Genomic DNA, 22,430 nt, shown 5'->3' with positions numbered 1-22,430 from the left:
AACTATTCTTTCGTAATGGGTTTAAACCCAGGAGTTATATCATAATTAAGTGAAGTACGATCGTTCGGGTGAGTGTAGTCCTTTCTTTAGGGTGACAATGATGACTAAAACAGTCCCTCTCAGGACGATATTCACTCGGATGATCATACTTCACTTAATTGTGAAACAATTATTTCAAAGGGATCGCTCATTGAGAATTGCGATGAAAGTAGGTTGTGAAGTCAAGCCGGTATCGAGCACATTCTTGATCCTCGCTTCATCGTGGACAAACTGCAGGCAGTTTTCTGACCGTACAGGGAATGGGTCCAAAAATTACCCGCAAGAAAACAACGCAATCTCTTCTCCAAATTAACAATTATCGTTAATTCGTAATACGCTTTGAATTTACTACCATCGTCAATTTTAGGACACTGTACCCCAGGACTTGTGGTAGCAGAGAAAAGAAGGAAAATAAAATCATATCAGTGGATTGGATTGGAACCCGGAGTTTCAACTGACTCTGTGGGAACTTCTTCCTTCCGCTTTACCACTGAAGATCAAGGCACTGCGCTCTTCAAAACATTTGGTAACCGACCTTTTGCAGTGTTTAATATTGTTTGTTGCCGAGTGATAATAAAGCATTATCAAATAGTGTTGAAAATATTTATTGCTAGCAGTATGGTGGTCGAGTGGTTACTGAGGTGACGGGTCAATCAACATTTCCAAGTTCCAGGTCCTACGTGCATATCCATATTTAAAAAAGTAAATCATCTTTTCCCCATAATCCATATCCAGCTTTCAATCTTCTAAATTAATGATAATTCGCTATTTTCGCAAATCCCATAATACAGTTCATTTTGGGGGGTTACTTGAACTAAAACAATGGATATCCAGTTCACTAAAGCATGATACAGTCCCAAGAATAATTATCTTGATTAGAAATAGAACGCAATCTGCGGTGACAAACATGAGGATAAACAAGGCCGCATTACTGAAATAATTTTTTTATTAACTTAACGTTTCGAACGTCTCAACCTACATCTTCAGAAGTAACTGTCGGCTAAATTTTTTTGAAATATATAACAGTATTTTGAGTAGCTTATGAGGTAATATTGATATTAACAAAAGGAGGTAATGCAATACTTTACAAAGATATAGAAGAAACAATGAAAACAAAAGAGAAAATACATACACTGTAAATGCGTATACCTGATACACATGGAAACCTTATTAAGGCCGTGTATACGAGAAAAAATAAACCGCGGCTTACTCTGGCCACGGCGTACATAATACGCGAAAGGAACTGTTTATCCGAGTAAAAACTCCCAGGCCACGATAAGCGGCGGCTTGAGAAAGCCGTGAACGTAGATTTTGTACCATTTATACGGGGTGTTCGCGTCTTATGTAAGCCGCGGCCAGAGTAAGCCGCGGCTTGTTTTCTCTCGTATAAATGGCCCTATTAATAAAGATACAGCTTTTCGCTACTAATGTATTCTTTTAAGGATGGCTCAAGATCACGAATGAAAAGAGTTTCTTTCATGGTACAATGTCGGTCGGACCTCCCAGTGGCTAGAATTTCAATGTAGTCCCATTTTCAGTTGTAACCAGTTGAGATAACGTAATCAGCTAGAGCTGACGTGTTATTAGGGGACTTAAGCAAAGACAAGGGCGTGCAAAAATAATAGCTTTGCACGACCTGTACGTGCGTTTTTCACGTTTGTCCATTTCTTTGCCGTCGTCTGCAAGGCGAAGGTTTTATCAAGAACGTCAGCACTTGAGGATAAATTTTCGTTTTTGAGGAAGTACCACATCCTTGCCACAAATAGTCACGAAGCGATTAAAATAAAGCGAATTTATATTTTGAGATCACGTTCTCGTTGCCGCTGCTGTTGTTGTTGCTTAAGCTCCCTGTTGTTACCTAGCAACGCCTTGAAGTGTTCAGATTTCCGGTCATGTAGCCTACGCTTTGTTTTACCAATGTAATTCATTACAATCCCAGCAACTAGCTTTATAGATAACTTTGGACATAAGAGATCCAGCTAATCTGTCTTTATACGGGAAAAAAGACACTCTAACGTCGATGCAATCATAAAATTTACTAATACAATATTTAAGCTGTTTAGCGATGACATTACTAGTCTTATACGTGTTAACTGACCAGACGATGGGACGAAAAGGGCAACCCTGCTAGTGAACTTCGGGAAGGTCGTACAGTACGCCATGAGTAGAGCCACATAGTGAGATATGCTGGTAAGTGGTGTCGTTTATGATCTTTGCCTTTTTCAGTTTCCGGGGATACGCAATCAAACTATTAAATTATTAACTTGTATTGCTTTGACGTGAAGAACTCCCCAAAACGTAATGCATTATGGGAATGGGATAATAGTGTTCACGATGATCGTTAATTCAAAGGTAGGGAATAGGTAATTCTCGTTCCCAGATTCCATCGTTTTCTTTCTCGTACGAAGTCCCCGCCGATGGGATCTGGGAAAGAGAATGGAAAATGCGAGCTAAGAATCGCGAAAACCCCAAAAAACTTTGTTCCATTAGGTGAACAAGTATCTCAAAAGTTAACTCGGTCTCGTATTCTGCTTTTTGAGATACAATTAATATAACTTTCGTCGTTTCTCATTCTCAAAGAAAATTTAGAATAAATAAAAAATTATCCATTGCCGGGAACTTTTGTTTCATCTCCTTACAGCTCAAGTTTCCTGGATTTACAGCGTCTATTTATCCATGGATCTTTGCGTGTAAAATGACACATATCGCCCATTATCTACTTTTATTTTGCCAAGAAACGTTTTTTCTTTTTTTTTTTTGTAAATCTATTCCCACGCGAAACGCAAAAAAATCATTTTGCACCACCCCTGGTATATCGTTGTCAAAAATACGTGCCTACAGAGTACAATAGCGGTGAAGTTTGGTATTTTTGGTATTTCCCTTTGTTTATCGTAGTACATCTACTTCCGTGTCAAGAGTGTGAGGTTGTAATGAATGTTACTCGTCCAAAGTCCGTCCTTGTTCCTTCATACTGATCTATTTTTATGCTATGAGACTCACTGAACCCAACTGATTTTCATGAGTTGTTTGTCGGCACTGGGAATTTGATCTCAAGGGCGTGAACTCGTTAAATACGCAAAGAATGTTTCCAGTCTGAAGTCCATTGGACTCAGTCATACTGATCTATTTTAATGCTAGGAAAGGCTGAACCCAACTCACTCTTTTGAGTTGTTCATCAGTACCGGGTCTTCCTCAGTGACTTGTAATATTAAGAAGGTACGCAAATTAAGGAGACCTAAACTCACTGGTAGTCTTAGGTATGACATTTAATTTGTGTCTCTTGTTTTTGATAGTTCCTAAGCAGCTCTAACCCACCTCAGGTAACACATCGTATTTTTCTCGAAACAGTCTTGCTTGTCGTTTCAGTGCTTCAGAGGCAAGGAATCTCTAATGTTTGTGCAACGTAAGCGAAGCCAAAAATGATTTCGACAAATCATCGATCAGAAGGATAGTTCTCATGGGCCCGGATAGTTACAGAAAATGCTATTTATTGTTTTTTCTAATGCAAAGGATTATGATTTAAAATGTAAAGCTTCTTGACAAACTTAATCTAAACCTAAAAATAAACGGTGCATGCGCGTTGTTGCCAGATTAAGAGCTCAGCAAAGGCCTTGGATTACGACGGACATAAGTCACTGTGGTGTTCGTGTCCTGCTGCACGCGTGTGACACCTGACCAAACACAAGCACCGCACGTGTTTTGATATTCAGACAGCGACTCCACTCAAGTTCACATTCCTTTTCACGGCAAGTTGTGCTTTAGGAGCTTTATTCTTCCTTTTACTCCTCTATCAATGATTATACCTGAAGGCTGCAGCTGACTTCTCGTCGAAAAACATGGTATTCTTTCTTTTTGTTAGAGGGGGATTGCGCAATTTCTTCTTCCATACGTCCTTCTATATCTATAGCTTACTTGGCAGATCAAAAAAAAAAATAAAATCACACCGTTTCAAAGCCTTTGATAGGCTAATTAAGATTACATGCCACAAGAAATCTCAACTAGCCTCTTAACTAGAGATCTTTAAAGCTTGTTAGACGCTCAGTGAAAATGCTGCCTACGCATGCAAAAGCAACACAAACCTTGCTTACTGTGATGACGCAATGGGCCTTATGCGCGCGGCGGCCATATTGGTCATATTTACCCCGAGCCTTGAGTTGAAATGTTTGGGAACGAGTTTCGGTGGGGAAAAACAAAAGTTTTCAATCCCTCGGGACTCAATATGGCCGCCGTGTGATTAAGGCCCAATGACCAGCTCCTAGCTGGCAGCATAAATCTGTTGGAAGAACAAGTGCAGCGCAGTCCTTAGGTCACGGGATCAAATCCCGTTCAAGTCCTGCATGCTTACTTGCAACTGTTTAAGTCCTTGTTTAACTGTGATGACCTTCCTAACATTTATTTCATGTTCCTTCCGCATTTCAAATATATGACATTTTTCATATATTCTCAAAATCATTCCACTGAACTCTTTTTGGGTACAACTTGAACTCGCAACTGACGGACATCACTGCCTAAGTGTAAAATGCAGATTGCCGCGCGCCCTTGGATAAATAAATTGCACTTTCGGAAAAACTCTAAACCCCTTGTTAATGTTAGATAAGAACCTTAAGCAGTTGCAGGCAAGCAAAAAAAAAGTCCAGTCTTTGAAGGGGTTCGATCCCATAACAGGGCGATTGTGCTAAACTTGCTCTACCAACTGAAATACCCTCAACAAGCTGGGAGCTGGCCAATTGCAAGTTTGAGTTACATAACAGGTGAATGAAATGATTTCGGGAATAATTCCATATAATTGAATTACGGAATGGTCATGAAAAGAAAGTTGGAAAATTTAAAGTACTTCTGTATAACAACACAAACTAAAACACGGGAAAATTGAAATTATTGCAATCATTGCAGATGCGAATTACGCGAAAAGTCTATTTGGATCTTACTTCAATTTTCTCTTTTCCCACAGAATATCAGAGAGAAGAAATAACTTCTATCCTCATCAAAATGTCTTGGATCTTGCTGACGCTTCTTTTCATGTCACTTTCGTATAACTGATTTGCAGCGGGGGATAACAATGCTGGTGGCCCGTCTTGCAATGGGAACGTGAGCAAATAATTATGTCAATTAAACCATTTTGAATGAAATAAAAACAAACATTATGACATGATCATAATGTCATTTTATCTCGAGGTCTGTCATAGCTCATTGAATACCATTTTAAGTTTCTCAGCTGGAATATGGGGCGTGGACATTCTTTGACAACTAGCCAATAAAAAATGAATAGTTAGGATAACAGCAAGGCTATGTGTTAAGGCAAGTTCAGTTTATCGTGCGTTCCTTCTCGACTTCGTTCTGATCGTGTTAACATCCTGAAACTGTTTTCCAGTGCACCACAAGAAAATTTTGGCGACGTCACGCAGAGCCTCCGAGTTTAGTGCGGGTTATGGACAAAAGAGAGAAGTGATCCTCACAGGTATTTGGCATTTTTTAAGCAATTGTATGATGTATATAAAAGCCATATACATTTGAACTGCGTCGAGATAAATCAAGTTAAGATGCTGATCATCGCTGTTATTAATGTTAGTTGAGCAGTAACGAAAGGAGGTTACTGCTCAAGTAACGCTAACAAGTGTAATGATCAGAATCTTCACTTGATTAAGCAATCGTCTCTTACAGACTTCTGAAATATTTGGGTGGTTTCAACGGGTATTCAAACCCAAGATATCTCTGTAATGCCTGTGCAATGCTCTACAGTCACTCAGTTGGCAGCGGGTCAATTTGTTGGGCTCCTGGCTTTGCGTTCTCGTGAAAGGACTCGGTGAAAGAAATGAACTGAAATGTCACTGAATTGACCTGCTCTCAACTGAGTTGCTTTATAGTTCAGTTGGTGGAGCATTGTACCGGCATCTCAGAGGTCATGGGTTCGACTCTCGTTGGAGGCACGTGAAAATTTCAAATGTTTGTAAGAGACAATTGATTAATTGGCCAGAAACGCCGTGCGAGAATCGCTTCTCTCTTTCGTCTATATCCCGCATATTTCTCTCAAAATAGAGAAAGTTGGTCGCTGTTACTAGGCGTTCTAAGTTTTATACAATCATCTTATATATGAAAGAGAATATCTGAAACTTTTGTGCTAAAATAATTTTTTTAATTTTGAAAACTATAGTTGCCCAAATCTGATTGGACAGAGGACTACCATCCCGTTGTAAATCAAGGATCTGGTGCTATCGTATTTGTTTGTGTACCCTAGAAATTGGTTCTCCCTCTTGCTTTTTTGTATTTTGTCTTCTAAAAAAGCTATTTCGAGCTACATTTTCGACATTTTAAAACACATAACAAACTCATTTTCTTGAACCTATAATACCCTATCCTCCACTTATGTCCAGAAAGGCAGGTAATTAGATGCACAGGGAGCCCATTATGATATCCATCGCCAAGTGCCCTTTAATTCCAAGCATTTCCTACCTATTTCTAACAATAAGGTTAGCGTTATTTTTAGCTTTGGGTAAATGCAGCAGTTAATCTTTACCTAAAGAGCAGCATTTGGGGGACACTTTGTGACGTAAAATGTCTGAATTCCGAGACACGAATGATGTTGAAGTTGAGGAAAAAGGCAAGGGGACACTTCGTGACGCTTATTGAAATTCGTGCATATCTAATTACTTGCATTTCTGGCCCCAGTTGTTCAAAAGGTGGATAACTCTATCCACCGGCGGATAAGTCACTATCCATTGGGTTCGCACAATTGGTTTCGCTATGACGTATCCATTGGATAGCGATTTATTCGTCGGATAGCGCTATCCATCGTTTGAACAACTGGGCCTGGACATTGACGATTTTCACATTCCCCATAATACACTTTGTTTGTCCCCCAAATTTTGCATAAACCGTTTTCTTCAAACGCTCTTGGGACACTGCATGTTCCCAAAATAATAATGCAAGGCTGACTGTACAGCTGTGAGGATATACATTTTTTTTCAGGGAGTTAAAGAAGAGCATTTGAAAAAAAAGGTTTATGCAAAATTGGGGGGCAAACAAAGTGAATTATGGAGAATGTGAAAATAGAGAACAAAGAATTGACAGGTAAGTGTTATATGAAGAAAAGGATGAATTAAAGTAAATTCGTCCAAGCATGTTTCAATCTGTAGAATTTTTTTATATCTATATGGAAAGGTTTCTTCAGCAATAACGTCAAGCTCATAAACTCATAATTTTAACAGTAATCGATTAACAGACGGACAAAGATATCAGTGAGTTTTGTTTGCTTTCCGAACCAGCAAGCCTCGTCGATTTGCCGTTGGGGTATTCCCGGCATGCATGGCAAGCCTGGATCCCCAGGATTCATAGGCCGCGATGGACGGGACGGCCGTGACGGACCAAAAGGGGATCAGGGACGAACTGGAGAGGCTGGTATCCAGGGTCCTCCTGGTCAAAAAGGAGAGCGAGGAGAGACCGGGGCAAGTGTAGCTCCAGATGTGATGGCTGTTAAGAACTGGAAGGAGTGCGCCTGGAATAACATTCACGATAGCAGAGATAACGGCCTGATTAAGGTGAGCTGAGCACCAAAATACACAAACCATTAGTTTCCTAGCAGGGTCTAGTGTTTGGCTTTCGCGTTCAAGCACTACTTTCTTTCTTTTCGCTTGATCCCTTCAAAAGAGTTTTGCGAACGACCTGGGGGGAGGGGGTTAGTAATTAGAATCGAAGCTCGTCTGCGAGTCTCACTTCCCGCGGTCTCGCTGCTCGTAGAAGGCCCAAATGTAAATGTAATGAAGTCCTAAATGTAATAAACTCTTAAGAGTGTCATTCGGCCTTAAATATATTGACGTCATGCTAACGTCATTAATTAAAGGGGCTGTGCCACGGGTGTCCACTTCATTTTGTTACTGTTGCAAATTACCGTATTTACCGGAATAAGCGCCACCCCCGACTAATTAAGCGACACGCTCGAATAAGCGCTACATTTGGGAGAAAAAAGTTAATAAGCGCCACCACAGAATAAGCGCCACGGCCCTGATATAATCAAAATTAAGAGACTGTTCTGTTAGTTTAATGCGAACGAGATGCTTCCGTGAAGCATACACTGGGTTGCCTGTGGTACGTGTTACAGAAAATCAGAAGGCAGTGAAATGTGTGTTATTGAACTACAGCATTCCAGTCTCTGAAAAATAACAAATAAAAGAGAAGCGAGAAACATTGGCTTCTGGGCTGACATGTTGATAATTTTCAAGTTCCCTCACAACTTCTTTTCACCACAAGTTTAAGCGTGCCCTCTGAACATCTGACAGCTTTGTAATACCAAAGTTCACTGAAGTTAATCCCCCTGTTCGGCGAGGTTAATGTTTGGATGGGAGACCAAAACAATATACACCTCATAAAACAGAAGCATCGGACCGAAAATACCATTAACGCTAACAAATGCGAACTCAGCAAGGTACAGATTTTGCTAGCTTGCCTTATGCAAAACAAGAACATCATTCTAAAAGCTTATTCTTTGCAAAAAGTAGATTCTGGAGGAAATTTTGAGAGTGGAAATCAAGGTTACGCGGCAGACGGCAAATACAAATTCACGATCTAATTCAGTTAACACACCAGAAAGACGCTAACCTCATTTTGACAAGAAAATGCTTTACTATTGCCATAAAACCTATCGAGTTAAGCTCGCATATCATAAAACATGACGAATTCATAAAGGCCACCTTTTCCAGCGAACAATTTTTTGAAACAAACAACATATTTGCTATTAGAGGCAAAAACCCCTTCTATTTCACTACGTGCGTGAAGAGAAGAAATTCAATCGTGTCAAATATGCGCAATATTGCAACAAACTAAATTTCAGGATCAAACCGTTTCCATGAAGAACCTTTTCCTTGAATAATGAAGCACAAAATACACGACAAGCTTTCTTTCAAATAATTCTTGGCTGTTACATTTCCAATTATTTTTTTTACCTGAAGACTGAGCAGAGTTGATCACAGATCCACGTAAGGTGTTCGATTCGTTCAACGGTTCTCTGTCTTTGTTGAACCCATAAGTTACCAGAGAATTTTCCATTTGGTTTCAGTGTTCTACACAACAGCACCCTTGGTTAAATATTATTTTAGAAATACAGCTCACTTTGATTTCGGCTCACGGGCGATAGATTGTTGTCGAAGTCCATTACTCGTCGCTTTTGAGGTTCCAGGTGTTGGTTTTTCACCGCCTGCCTAGTTTATCCAACTGACTTTCCATTATTGAGCTCCATAAGGGTATATTTTGTTTAAGGATCCACTAAAACGCCATTCGCGTTACATGTCTTTCGACGCCATTGCAAGCTAAGTTAATGATTCTCCTGTGTCCACCAGAGAAATCTACGCATTTCCACTATACCCTCTCGATCCTGAGAAAATACGCGCAGAAGGCTCTATGCACAAAGACACCACTTAGCAGGGGAGTGACAGGCAAGACTTTTACCGACACGGAAAAAAAAAAAAAAAAACCAACCCAGATTCCGACTGGGTTTGCCATACTGGCAACCCAGTAAAAATGATAATACTGTTACTTGTTAATACAGTTCTTGTCGAGTACAACTTTGAAACAAACGCCACCCTGGAATAAGCGCCCCGCACTTGAGGCCTGAAACATTTAATAAGCGCCGCGGCGCTTATTTGAGTAAATACAGTATGTTTCCTTATACACTATGGAACTTAACGTTAACAAATAAATCGCTTGTAAACTACAACAGTGAATAGACCTACCAAACATTCTCTCAATCATTACAAGCAACAAAAATGAACTATGAAAAGCTGTTAGGCTAACAAGTAGTTTTCAAAACCCCACGATTTTCAAGGCTTTCTAACTTCCTTAAGTTTGTCTATCCGTGCCCACCGGTTTGTTTTGCTGTGTTATTAATACCTTCTTTTATTATATGACTACTAAAGCTCCGTGAGCGGCCAAGATGAACCAAATCCCGCACTGTGATTGGCTACACGAGCGGGCAAGATGGAGCTATCAATCCCGCTCGGGATTTCTCGCTTGGTCCCGCAAGATCAAAGACAATTGTTCGGTGTTTCCCATGTAATAAATCTTTTATTGACCAAGCTCGTTCTTTTTCGGCGTGTTAATGGACCTCGACTTCGTCTCGGTCCATAAACAGAACGCAAAAAAAAAAGAACTTGGCCAATATCCAGCCATCTTGACCTTACGCTTGGTCAATAACCCATATATGTAATGTTTTGAGCGATTCTTTTTATGTTTTACCCAATTTTGTAATAGTTATTATTGTTGTAATGATGGTAAATCCTTCAAACAACTAACTGGTTCCCAGAAAACGTTGCAATCAATCATTTGATGTACTACAATACTTTGTTACCAAGAGCAAAATGGCCGATAGCATGTTGTTTTTGAAAGAAGTGCAAAAGTATGATTGTCTGTACAACAAGTTTAGCAAAGACTACCGAGACAGGTTTATGAAATTGAATTAGTGGACCAAAATCGCTCAAAAGTTTGATATAAACCCGTCTAAAGCGGAGAAGAAGTTCAAGAATTTACGAACGGCGTATGGTTTATTTCTAAAGAAGAAGAAAAAGATCCCATTAGGTTCCAGGAGAGAAGCCAAGGGGATTTTCCAATGTGAGACATGAATGGTTGGGATTGTTGAGAATCCCCTGTGGATAGGTATCTAACGGTTACCATCAACCTTTCAGCTGATGTAATAATAATGACACTTAGCGATCTGCATGGCTTCTTGGCTATCAGGTCCTGCTAGAGAAAGGAAACTTTCAAATATCCATGAATTCTTCCGTGTGTACCTTAAAGTTGACAAAAATATTTTTCCATTTATTATTGTCGTGAAGAATGAGGCGCATAATAGTATTTGACTGTTTATGAACCTTTTCAAGGGTTTTTGAAAAACAGAACTATTATTTATCCTCCAATGACATTGTTATGGTAACACCAAAACACCATTTATTGTTCCATAGAATTCTATTATCTAGACTGCGAACAGGCTCACTTGTAGGCACGGAAAACGCCATTGTCATAACCAGTTAGCTCGTTAAAGACGTTTTACTTACGTCATTGATGACGTTAGTATGACGTCAATACATTTAAGGCCTAATTTCAGAGAAATGTAAGAGTTTATTACATTTAAGACAAAATGTTATTACACTTGGGACTTTATTATATTTAAGGTCGTTTATTTTATTTAGGCTTTCTAAAGCCTCTCGTCTCCAACTTCGTCAAGAGGCTGCAGACTAACAAACGATGAACTTCCTGTAAAATCTAAAAAAACTTAGAAATTTAAACGCTCACGAGAACTTATGACATTTGGAATGAGCATTTTCCCAAGAAACAGAACAGAAACCACTCCAGATAGCGAAAAGGTGATGCAAGATGCAAGACTCCTGTATTAAATCTGTGATCCTTTATGTGGTATTCCTTTGCTCCATTAGTTGTCTGAAAGATTGTTGGTAGTTTTGGTAATGTTCAAAAGACTGAAAATTAGAACTAATGCATTGAATATGTGTTTAATATATAGGATTGCGTGTTCACTAAGAACTTCTCTGATACAGCTCTTCGTGTGGCCTGGACTGGTACTCTTAACGTTGGAGGCTGTACTAATTGCTGTAAACGCTGGTACTTCACTTTCAACGGTGCTGAATGTTCGGCTCCCCTCCCTATTGATGGAGTTGTTTATTTAAGCACGGCAAAATCTCAAAATCCTTATCGCGTCCGCCATATTGAAGGGCACTGCAACAACATTCATAAGGGAAAAGTGCGCGTGGGATTCTGGGTCGGTAATTGTCCTGGATATGGAAATGCTAATGCCGGCACAGGTTGGGGAGCAGTGTCCCGGATCTTTGTCGAGGAAGTTTCTAAACCTCAAGCTTAGAGAACAAAATCTAATCTTCAGTCCAACAAAAGCGGCTGTTTAAAGAGAAGTCATAAATCATTTGAACGTAGAATTCCAAAGAAGTTAATTTGTATACGTTTTTTCCGTCTGCCTTTGATTGTAATAACATTCTGTTGAATAAAAATCTGGAATACAAATCAAGGTTCCTCTAAATATGATTCTTATTATCTTGCCTTTCTAGTGTATGTTTCTCTACCTTTTTCTACAATGTGTAGTCAGGAGCGAATGAACTTTTCCCGCTCCTTTTGAAGTCAAAGGTTTGAGATTCGCCAACAAACGTGATATCTACTACAGTGGCCATTTTGTCGCAGAAAAGAACGAAAAAGCCGCCTTTTCACCACGCATCACAACTGACCAATGAGGTGTCTTTCTTAAATATCCGCGCGGTATGACCACACGCTAAAAGTAGACTGGAAAAAAATAATAAAACATTGGAAGAGGCCCATTTATGGGGATATATTCTCTTATCTCATTCCTTGAGGCCCGAAGGCTGAGGGCCGTACTCAAGACGGGTACATAACAGGATCCTGTTGAAGCAACCTGAAGTCTTCAGGGTTTGTAAGAGAAAATTGCTTAAATTGTCCTGATAAGTTCGAGGATCACTTCTCCCTTTCATCGATAACCAGCGCACTGCAAATATATACATTTATTTCGTTCAAAGGTATAGCTTTTTACAAATTGCGATCAAAGTGTTTTGTAATATCAAGCAGGTATTCAACCCATTCTTCCTCCTTGCTCCATCCTGGACAAACTATCGGGAAATAGTTTTCTGACCGTGCGGGGAATGGATCCCACGATACAAGTAAGCAAATTACCCGGGGAAACCGGAAATAAAACGTGTCCCGTTTGGTGAGCAAGCATCTTGAAAAATAAGTAGGTGATGTTCCCGGATTTTTGGGGTACAATCAAGATTCGTCATTTCGCATTCTCAGAAAATTTCAAAGAAAAATATTCAGTGGATCCCTAATTTCATCTTTTTAAAGCTCTTCAATAAGTAGCTTAAGGCGGGGGTACACCTGAAAGCCGTTTTCACTTAAAATCGGTTTAATGAAAATATCTTGTTCGTATGTCAAGCAATACAAAAACCTTATGCTCAAAACACAAATTAGTGTTTTGGGGTGTTTTGTAAATTTTTTTGAGATTTTTAGGTATATTTGGGAGGAGATAGTTTTTCTCAAAAGAGTAGTAAAATCTGGAGAGATAAGAAAAGGTTAAGATTTGATGTAGAATTCGAACTTAAAACTTGATATATTGACAGCCAAACAGTCCCCTACCAACTTGGTGTGCTCTTGGGTTGATTCTTTTATCCCTTCTTTAAACCTCTTAAAATTCCATTCAAATACACGTGTACTGCCACCTTAAATAGGCGTTAAATCCCGGCTATAGCCGCGTTAAATCTCCGTCCTGTCCCGGGGATCAGGGGAACCGGGATTTCAAATGACTGATGCACGGACCGGACGTCGTTTCACGTTTCACGTTTAAGGAGGCTCGAAGGGGTTTCTCACAGTGTATATTATATACAATATCAGAACAATGCAATATCAAAAGTATATGGTTTTAGCTAACGAAACAAATTGTAGGTAATCTTATGACAGGATTGTTTAAGTTTTCTTCAAGAATATTTATGACGTTATCTGTTGCCATGGTAACTCCAACTCTCCAGAGATATACCCTTCAATAGTCACTTTTTACTTTGTTGGAGGAAACAGGGTATAGGATTCAGCTCCGCCTCTTCTTTATTTCCTTTTTTGGGGGCGGAGGGCAGGTCGCGATTTTCCTGCGCATGCGTAAGATTTCTTTGCCCCTAAGAGAGACTTTTCAGAGAAGGCAACCTAAGTACGATTCGAACTCGGTATCTCGGCGTTCAGAGGTAATCACGATGACGACTAGACCACAGAAGACTAAGTGACAGGCTGAAGCATAGAATTGTGTGCGTGACCGGGAAAACGAGCTTTTCGTTGCACACAATGAAATATCCGGTTATCGTATGACTCGGTAATACATTTTACCTGGCTAATTACATAATTTTATAATTCTCCCGTTATTGCTATATTTTAAATACCATCGTAGAAACTTATAAATCATCTACTTACCGGTTTTGATTGGAATCAATGCCATTTAAAAGCAGTTTTAAATGTGAACAACTATTCTATGATCGCTATTCTTGGACTTGGGAATGCGGAATTGAACTGGACATGAAACACAGATATGAAATAACGATGACAAAACAACGATAGCACGTACTGACCAAGATATTGTAAAACAACACAAAACAAAAAACACTGAAATACTGTGAACTTCAAGAAAATCGGCTAAAAATCCTTCCTGCAAAGTGTAGGTTACCCGTAGCCTCTTGTTTAAATTAAATTGCATTGCGGCATGGAGATGTTAAGTTCTTTTCAGTGGGTTAGTATTTTGATGCTAAAGTAAGGGATATTGAAAGAGGTTGTTGGTTTCACTCTTCCTGGCTGTTTCCTGCGGCAACGGTGTTAACTGACTCTTATGAAAAACTAACTCCTAAAGCTCTGTTTGCTCTTTAGTAGTTACGATCAAAATGAATCTTAACCTAATGACATGGAGTTGGTTTCGAACAGGTGTAGGAGATAGGTGTTTGGTACGCCAGGCCAAGTAAGTTTGTCATTAAAAATATTTTAATTGGGTTTTTGGTACCACTGAAAGCTGTCTTTGTGTTTCACCCGGTTGTGTTTTATCCAAGTAAGTTTTTTTTTTTTTAATTTCCTGGAAATAACTTATTTTCATTTCTCCTCTGAGGTCCTATTTTCTGTACATACAGAACACTTTTACTCAGGTTTAACTTAGTATTTCTTAACACCATATAGTTATTACCAGTCGGAACTTTACGGGTGCACTGATACCAATTTTGATTAAGCTACTTTTGCTTCAAGGCCACGAAATTTAGGTATTGGGAGGTGCTTTAATTAAGCCCGTCAATCCTCTTCCTTCTCAATCCTACGTTATTTATATTGGACGTTACGTCACAGCCTTTATACGCTGTTCTTCCAGTTAATTAAATGCGGGTAAAAGAAAGCTTTGAAGTATATCAACATATTCCTTTTTTATTTTCTAACTGTCATTAATTTTGTGACATACCAGGCCAACTAAAAGAAACTTTACTAAAAGTGAACATTTTCTGTATGGGTGGTGGCTCGAACAAAGACATGTAAATAATAATGCTACGCAGTTTAATTTCGCTTGGCAGGTGACATTTGATTTGTGATTGACACATTATTGACAGCCCAACTTTAGAAGATACAAAAAAGCTGTAAATCTCAAAGAAAGATGAGTTAGTTGAACGAGAAACTAGCTGCCCACTGTTGGCTTCTCACCGCCGTCATGCGCTCTTTCTTTTAGCTACCATTGATTTCAAAGCGTTTTGCCTCACCTCTTCTGCTGCACATTTTTCCTTGTCAGCTTTCGCCTTTGTTTTCATCGGTTTGGGCATCGCTTTTCTCCTTTGCAATTTTTTCCCTCTCTAGGATCCAGGGTTTGATCTGGCACTTCGATTCCAGACGCTTTCTCTTCCGCGCGCAATTTTTGTTTTTGTTTGGAAGTTAAAAGTGCATAGCGATCTCTACCTCCTCTGGCAGTTACTTTAAATTTCGGCTGCTGAAGAGAATTCAAAGCTGCTGCAATGGTCTCCCAAACTTGTCCTCTCTCAGGGCTCCTCAGTTTAAAATTGTATGGCTCACAAGCAATAACTTCCCGACACATAAGGACATCGTGATCTGAGGTCCAATGAAAATACTTTCCTTTACTTGCGGCTAAAGAGAAACAGCATGGAATTAGTTTTAGAAATAAACATTCATTTTACAACAAAAACTTAAATTCAAACGAGTGAAGATATACAGTTATGGAAGAACAGGCATATTTGAAATGGCAGAGGAAAGCTTACATGTCTTTCCGACTGCTTGTTGCGCCATGACCAACAGCTAGATCGAATTTTCAGATGACCTGAAAGAAAATTATAGGTTGTAAGCAAAGAAATGGACAAAGCACGAAACGTTTGGATTTCACTAATCTAGCAAAAGCTGTATTTCTATTTTTACTGAATTACAAGTTAGAGGAAAAGGGATGATTTACAAGCAAAAAAAAAAAACTTTTATACTTACGTTTTAGCGAGAACGGCAAATCTCCCTGAAATTCGTCCTCGACGAAAGCTAGACGACGTTTTGACAACCTTACCAATGCGCACAAGGTGCGCACGCGAAAATTTAACTTCCGGTAGACGTCGTCGTCCTATTTCGTTGCCGATGCTTAAGTTCCCTAGTGAATATCTAAGCCACTTACAAATGACTGCCGTATAAAATTGTGTTTGGATATTGCGTCCCATAAGCGATTTCCCGGTCTGACAATAGGTGTCGCGAAGGTTTACATTTATCTACCTGTTTTTACCTTTCCTAACACTAGACATCCACAAATCCATAGAAAGATATTACGGCGAATTAAAACTACCGAATTGTTCAATGATACGAATACAATGAATACAATGATAAACGAATACTTATTGTGCACTTGTTATATTGTCAAAAACTATCAATGCTAACTTGAATTATTATTATTTATTATTATTAAGTCTTTATTAAAAATAATATCGGTAAAAATACATATCAATAACATTGCAGAATAAATACATTAAAAAACCACAATATAATAAATTTATAAATATACAATGCCCTTCAAATTATATTAAACTTCAATAAAAGATCTACTTCTATCTATTATAAAAATAAATCTACTTCTATCTATTATCTATCTATTATCTTCAAGAAGAGTTTATACTTAAAATACAATTTATTGATATAATCTATTGAATATTAATTACCTACCTGCCGTCCACCCAACGGAGGGACCCTAATCACGAGTCATTCTTCATTTGTTTGTTCAATCCGGTCCCCAGACCCTCCGTTGTCCAGCGGAACAGGCGCAGGATGCTCTGGGATAACCCAAAACCGGAACCGGAAAACTCTAATTACGGTAACCGTTGAATAACGGTGTGAGCGTGAAGAGTCTACTGACCGAACGTGAAAATTCAAACTTTTTAGAAATATGGCTTCTAGCTCCAAAGTAGAGCACTTCCACAACGCATCGGACTGTGCTCTCGAAAGGTTAGGGAAATCTGAACTCTCACTAAAGGAAGCTCAGTTTGAGGCTTTAAGGAATATAGTATACAATTTGAAGGATACAATCTGTATCCTTCCGACTGGTTTCAGAAAGTCGTTAATTTACCAAATGAAATGTTGCCGTACGTATTTGATTACATTTATTCCAAGTGAAATGAAACCGTTTTTCAACAGCCAATCAAATATGGCCTTTTTGGATTTGACCAGAGTCTCTCATTCCCGATCGCCGGTCAAGGGAACGATGACTCTGGGAACGAGAGTCTTCTTTGTTCTTTTCAACAATAGCTCTGTCACGGACTCAAAGCAATATTGATTTGAAGGTAAGTGTAGGATTCATCTCTTTCATGGTCGGAGCTTCACGTGTGTACTATTTCTCTTACACTGGGTTCATTCAGGCTACTCAATCGGGACACTGTTGTCACTCTTGTCAATCAGTTCATAAGGTTGACTTTCAAAAGGGGTGGTCCACGTTTTTATTAGCCACTATTTTAAAAGAACTTTGTCACCGGCCACCAAACCGCTTTTTTCCGCATTACGGGTTCTGTCTTCATATTCTTTCATCTTGATCTTTCTATTTCTGTCACTATGTCTTACTCGTTCATCTGCTACACGCAAAAACTGAAAAAGGCGTATTCCCATGTTTATTCCATATGAAGCATCTTCTCAAAAAAGTACATATAAACAATGCGAAACTGGGCCAAAAGTTCATGCATCCGTGTAACGTCACGGCTTACCAGTCCTAAACGTCTAACCATTTTTGTGTGCCCTACTAAATTTGTACTTTTCCGCGCGATCAACATATTACATTTACACATCCAGTTTAGCAGCCCTCCTTAACTCTGGAATTCTTGTACGCAGTTTTCTTCTGAATAAGAACTCTGCTGGTGACACACCTGTGCTAGGATGGGGATTGTTTCGGTAGGCATCGAAGTAGGTTTGTACTCCTTTCCTTCAATCTTCTCTTTCAATTTGGGAAATTTGCATTCGCTTAAGGAGTGGCGGGTTCTGACGCTCGATCTCCTGTGGACACAATGGAGCGATCTTTCTATGCTTAATGCCATTGTCCTTTAAGAATGTTCGAAAAGACTCTGCCACGAAATGAGGACCATTGTCACTTGTAAATGTCTAAGGCAAACCATGAGTCGTAAAATTCTCTCTAGACCACTGATGGCCACATCATTCTGCTGTGTTTTTGTTTGAGATGCTAACTTTCTCATATCTAATGTAATAGTCAGTCACTGCAAAGACATGTCTCCTGATGGCAGTGGACCCATGAAATCAATTGAAATGTCTTGCCAAGGTCTTTGAGGCAATTCAGTCACTCAGGTGAAGAGGTTCGGGATTGCTCGGTCCACTCACAACTTGACACCCATGGCATATTCTGCAAAATGCTTCAGCTTCCTTATCAGAACCTGGCCACCAGACCTCTATCCGCAAGCTTTGCTTCATTCTGGCCATCCCTTGGTGTCCTTCATGGGCTAATTCAATTGGTTTTGTACGCCGCCTGCTATGTACAACAATTCTGGTTCCCCGAATTACAAATTTCGGATTGGTTTGTACTTTGCGCATGTGGGATTCTCCCAATTTCCTGTCTCAATAATCTGTCATACATACTTCAATTCAATGAACGAAACGATATATGAAATGAATCATATACTGAACTGCGGATATGAAATCAAGTAAAGCTCTAATTTTAAGAATTGCGTAGAGAAACCTGAAAAATTCAGGACTTCAACGAGGTTCATTGTTAAAATTGTGTCCATAACTGCGAGGATCATAGCTTTACTTGATACTTCAATTCTTTATCTACTGCATACTCTTCTTCTATTTCGTCTGTACTCATCGCTCGTGGCACTGCTGTGTTTGCTACGAATCTAATGTATTCTTCTGCTACATTCCTAGGCTGTGGTTGTTCAGTCTTCGTGAGGCGTGACAACGCATCTTCAATGGTCGTTGACCCTGGCAAATGAAACTTCTCAGAGGCCCATACATAACCTTGCATCACCATTTGGCTTAGGTACAACCACAAAAGCCCAGGAGTTAAGCCATCAACCTTCTCAATGATGTCTACCTTTAATCATGCGTCAAGATTTCTCTTGATCATTTCCTTTAAACTGAATGCAGGCCGCATCAAAGGTTGCGCAAGTGGATCTGCTGATCGATATGAAGTTTCAGTTGAAATTCCTTGAACTTTCCTATTCCTGTAAATATATCCTTGTATCCTCTGGTTATCTCACTGTAATCTGCCACAAGATTCAACGGGCCTTGAAATTTTAGGACTCCCAGCTCATTGGCTGATTCGCTTCCTAGTAGTGGTTCTTTTCGCCCTTTGATAACGGTAAATTCAGTTGAAACACATTTGCTGCCTCCTGTCAGATTTGCTATAAACGTTCCTATGACTTCAAGAGGTGTAACTGTACCATAAACATGCAGCTTCTTTGCACCCTTTCGTGACACGCAATATGTTGCTTCTTCAATAGCTCCCACAATGCTGTACTAATGACATTTGCACCTGCTCCAGAATCAATAATCATTTTCTCTGGGATACCCCCACTGTATACTGTGATCTTCCTTCCTCCTTGAACATCATCAGTGACTGCAAAGACATACTCATCTTCTTCCTCCTGACAATCTTGAGCCTGCATGTATACCGAACCCGGGATCTACTCGAAACTTCTGTAAATTTGGTTTTGCTTAAATTTGCAAACTGCCCCCGTTGAGAATATTTGGAGAACGTTTTTTCCCTGGCCGGACACTGGAGATCTCTGGCAAAATGACCACACCTACCACACCAATAACACTTGCCTCTCATTGCAGCGCATTATCTCGAACATTCCGTCCTGGCATTCTATCATTGACTCGATTTACTGATCCACTTGGCAGACTCACACTCTAGGTTGACCTTTTGACTGCCTCAAAATTCCGGGAAATTTCTTGTGACTTTTGAAGTGTGAGTGTCCGGCCTTTTTCCAGACGTTTACGCCGTAACTCATTGGAACGACACTTTGAGATAATTTGATCCTGGATCTGTGTTTTCATTTGATCTCCACAATCGCACTGCTGAAGTTTCCGCCGCAGTCGTACTGCAAACTGGTCAATTGCTTCATCTTCCCCTTGCACCATTTCTCTGAATAAATGTGGCTCGTGTGGAGTGTTCACTTGAGTGATCATGCGACGAAGTGTGGAAAAAACGCATGATCGTCATTCTGATACTCCTTTGCACTCCCTGTATCACGCAGAACATTATAAATATCTTGTATATCTGGTCCAACGCAATGACGAAGCAATGATCACCTTTGCACTTTGTTATCATCTTTGTCGGGAATAATAATGAAACCTTTTTCCCCCACGTACAGTTCAAAACTATGAAGCCATCGCTTCCACTCAGTGCCCACACTACTCGGATCACTATTGGCATGAAATGGTCGAATTCTCCTCAATTCATTTTCCGTCACGAACGTTATTTACACCCTAAAAAGCACCCTCTTTGCCAGTTGTAGAATTTAGTGGACGTTTGAACTAAACTCATCGAATATCCGCACGCTCTCCATTTACCCTTCATGTCAACTATCCCAAATATCTTTCATCATGTAAGTTACATGAAATATCCCACAGATCTACAATACTCGTCACATTTGTTGGAACACCCACACCCGTTTCCCCTTCCTCCAAGGTTGATTTCCACAACTACTAGTAGTCGCCCGAAAAATTCTCACACAACATTGAATTGGGGGAAGGGGGATGTGGTATAAGCTACGATCTTGTAACACGATGATTCTGACCATTCGTTAAGTGTTCCAACTAAATATGTCTAGTATTGTAGGTATCGGAGAGGCTGAACATTTACGCACGCATGCGCTGACGGAATGTTTGAAGACGAGACGAGAAAAATATGCAGTACCTCCAGACGTGGCGCTGGAGCGTCGTACCAAACGAGTCATCCCGGGATTTCGGCCCGTGCGATCGCTTTTGGACGCAGTTGGCACTTTGCTGCTTTCTGCTACCGACCTCGCCTCCCGGTACGGCATTGAGGGAGGGATATGTCGGCCCCTAAACCATATGAGACAAATCCCACGCCTACTCACAGCTCCAAACCGCCCTTGTCATTACAATTTAACGTAAGAGTTCCATGGCTTATATATTCAAGAGAAAAGTCATTTTATCTGTCATATGGTAAAGCACTGGAGTCGCAGATTACAAAGTGCACGCATGCGCCCTGCCGAAGGTAACATACGTGCATGCATAAAACTTTATTTCATCTCGAATTTCAGAATAATATCTTCGAGACATTACAGCTAACATACATAATAGATACAGATACACAACTAAATATTAAATAATATTTAAAGATATATTAATCAAAACGAAAAGCCGCTGTACAAAATCCGGCCCTGGATTAGTTTAAAACCAGTAAACTCAGTGGTACGGGAAAAATCAGGTAACGCATTTCGCAACGTACTTAGCTAATACGTAAGAAAAAGAACTAAGACCATAACTGGTTGTTCTAGGTTTATTGAGGGACAGAATGTAATTTCCACGAAGATCATGCATAAGAAGAGAACGGGAGAGATAACGTATTTTTCATAAATGCAGGACAAACCTTTTCTTTCTTTAACTACTTTTATACAATAATACGAGGAAATTTTGAATGCGCTTATTGCATAGAGATGTAGAGTTTGACTTAAGTGGTACGTAAGAGGACAGGTAATCGCAAATATAAATCCCATTACTCTCTTATTTACATTATACCGTTTCTTTGACAAGAAATTACTAAAGGCCAGGCCGAATTTCCTATGATAAAAAGTCTACGTTAACAGCACGCACCTTGGCTACTCCTTAGTATCCGCCTAGAAATATTCTTCTCGCTACTTTTTCCTCATTTGATGAGGACCAGTCTCCGCTTGCCTCCTTCATGCCCAAAAGGAATTCTGGGTAATTCGGCCGTTCCATGACAAGGGAAGACTCCCGATTCTCATTTCATAGATTTTCTTATGAGTGTGGAGCCACCCAGTCCTACCGGCAAAATACAGCATCGATTGAAGTTTTTAGCTTTCAAAACTTGCTCAAATTGTATCGGTAGGTCCTGGAATTCGTCCATAGAAAGGCCAGAGAGACGACTTCACTGATGCTGTCAACCGCCATGTTTACAACAGAGCACTAGGCGTTCCAGTCTGCATGAAATCATCTCTCACCTCTGTCTCGAGAAGACCAGACACGCACGGTTCTTACGTTACGTTTATGCCCCTGTAGAATCAACCGAAATCTCAACTCCTTGTCAAAAGTTAACCAGCATCTTAATATTTTTGGTAGGCTACAATACTCCGTCACATTTGTTGGAACACCCATCGGCGTTTCCCCCTTCCTGAATGGGG

At 39.8% G+C, this 22,430-nt stretch overlaps 1 protein-coding gene across 1 annotated transcript; it reads left to right on the top strand.

Annotated features, from left to right (window-relative positions):
• Window positions 1-2,223: 2,223 nt before the first annotated feature.
• Window positions 2,224-11,896, top strand: LOC137971882 (collagen triple helix repeat-containing protein 1-like). The gene is made up of 4 exons (XM_068818625.1): window positions 2,224-2,229; window positions 3,333-3,359; window positions 7,302-7,574; window positions 11,543-11,896. Exons 1-4 carry the CDS (start codon window positions 2,224-2,226, stop codon window positions 11,894-11,896), a joined length of 660 nt encoding a protein of 219 aa, XP_068674726.1.
• The last annotated feature ends 10,534 nt before the right edge of the window (window positions 11,897-22,430 follow it).

The sequence above is a fragment of the Montipora foliosa genome, chromosome 9, assembly GCF_036669935.1.
Source record: "Montipora foliosa isolate CH-2021 chromosome 9, ASM3666993v2, whole genome shotgun sequence".
Lineage (NCBI taxonomy): Eukaryota > Metazoa > Cnidaria > Anthozoa > Scleractinia > Acroporidae > Montipora > Montipora foliosa.
Note: the sequence above shows the minus strand (reverse complement) of the source record. Positions and strands in the feature narration are given on the sequence as shown.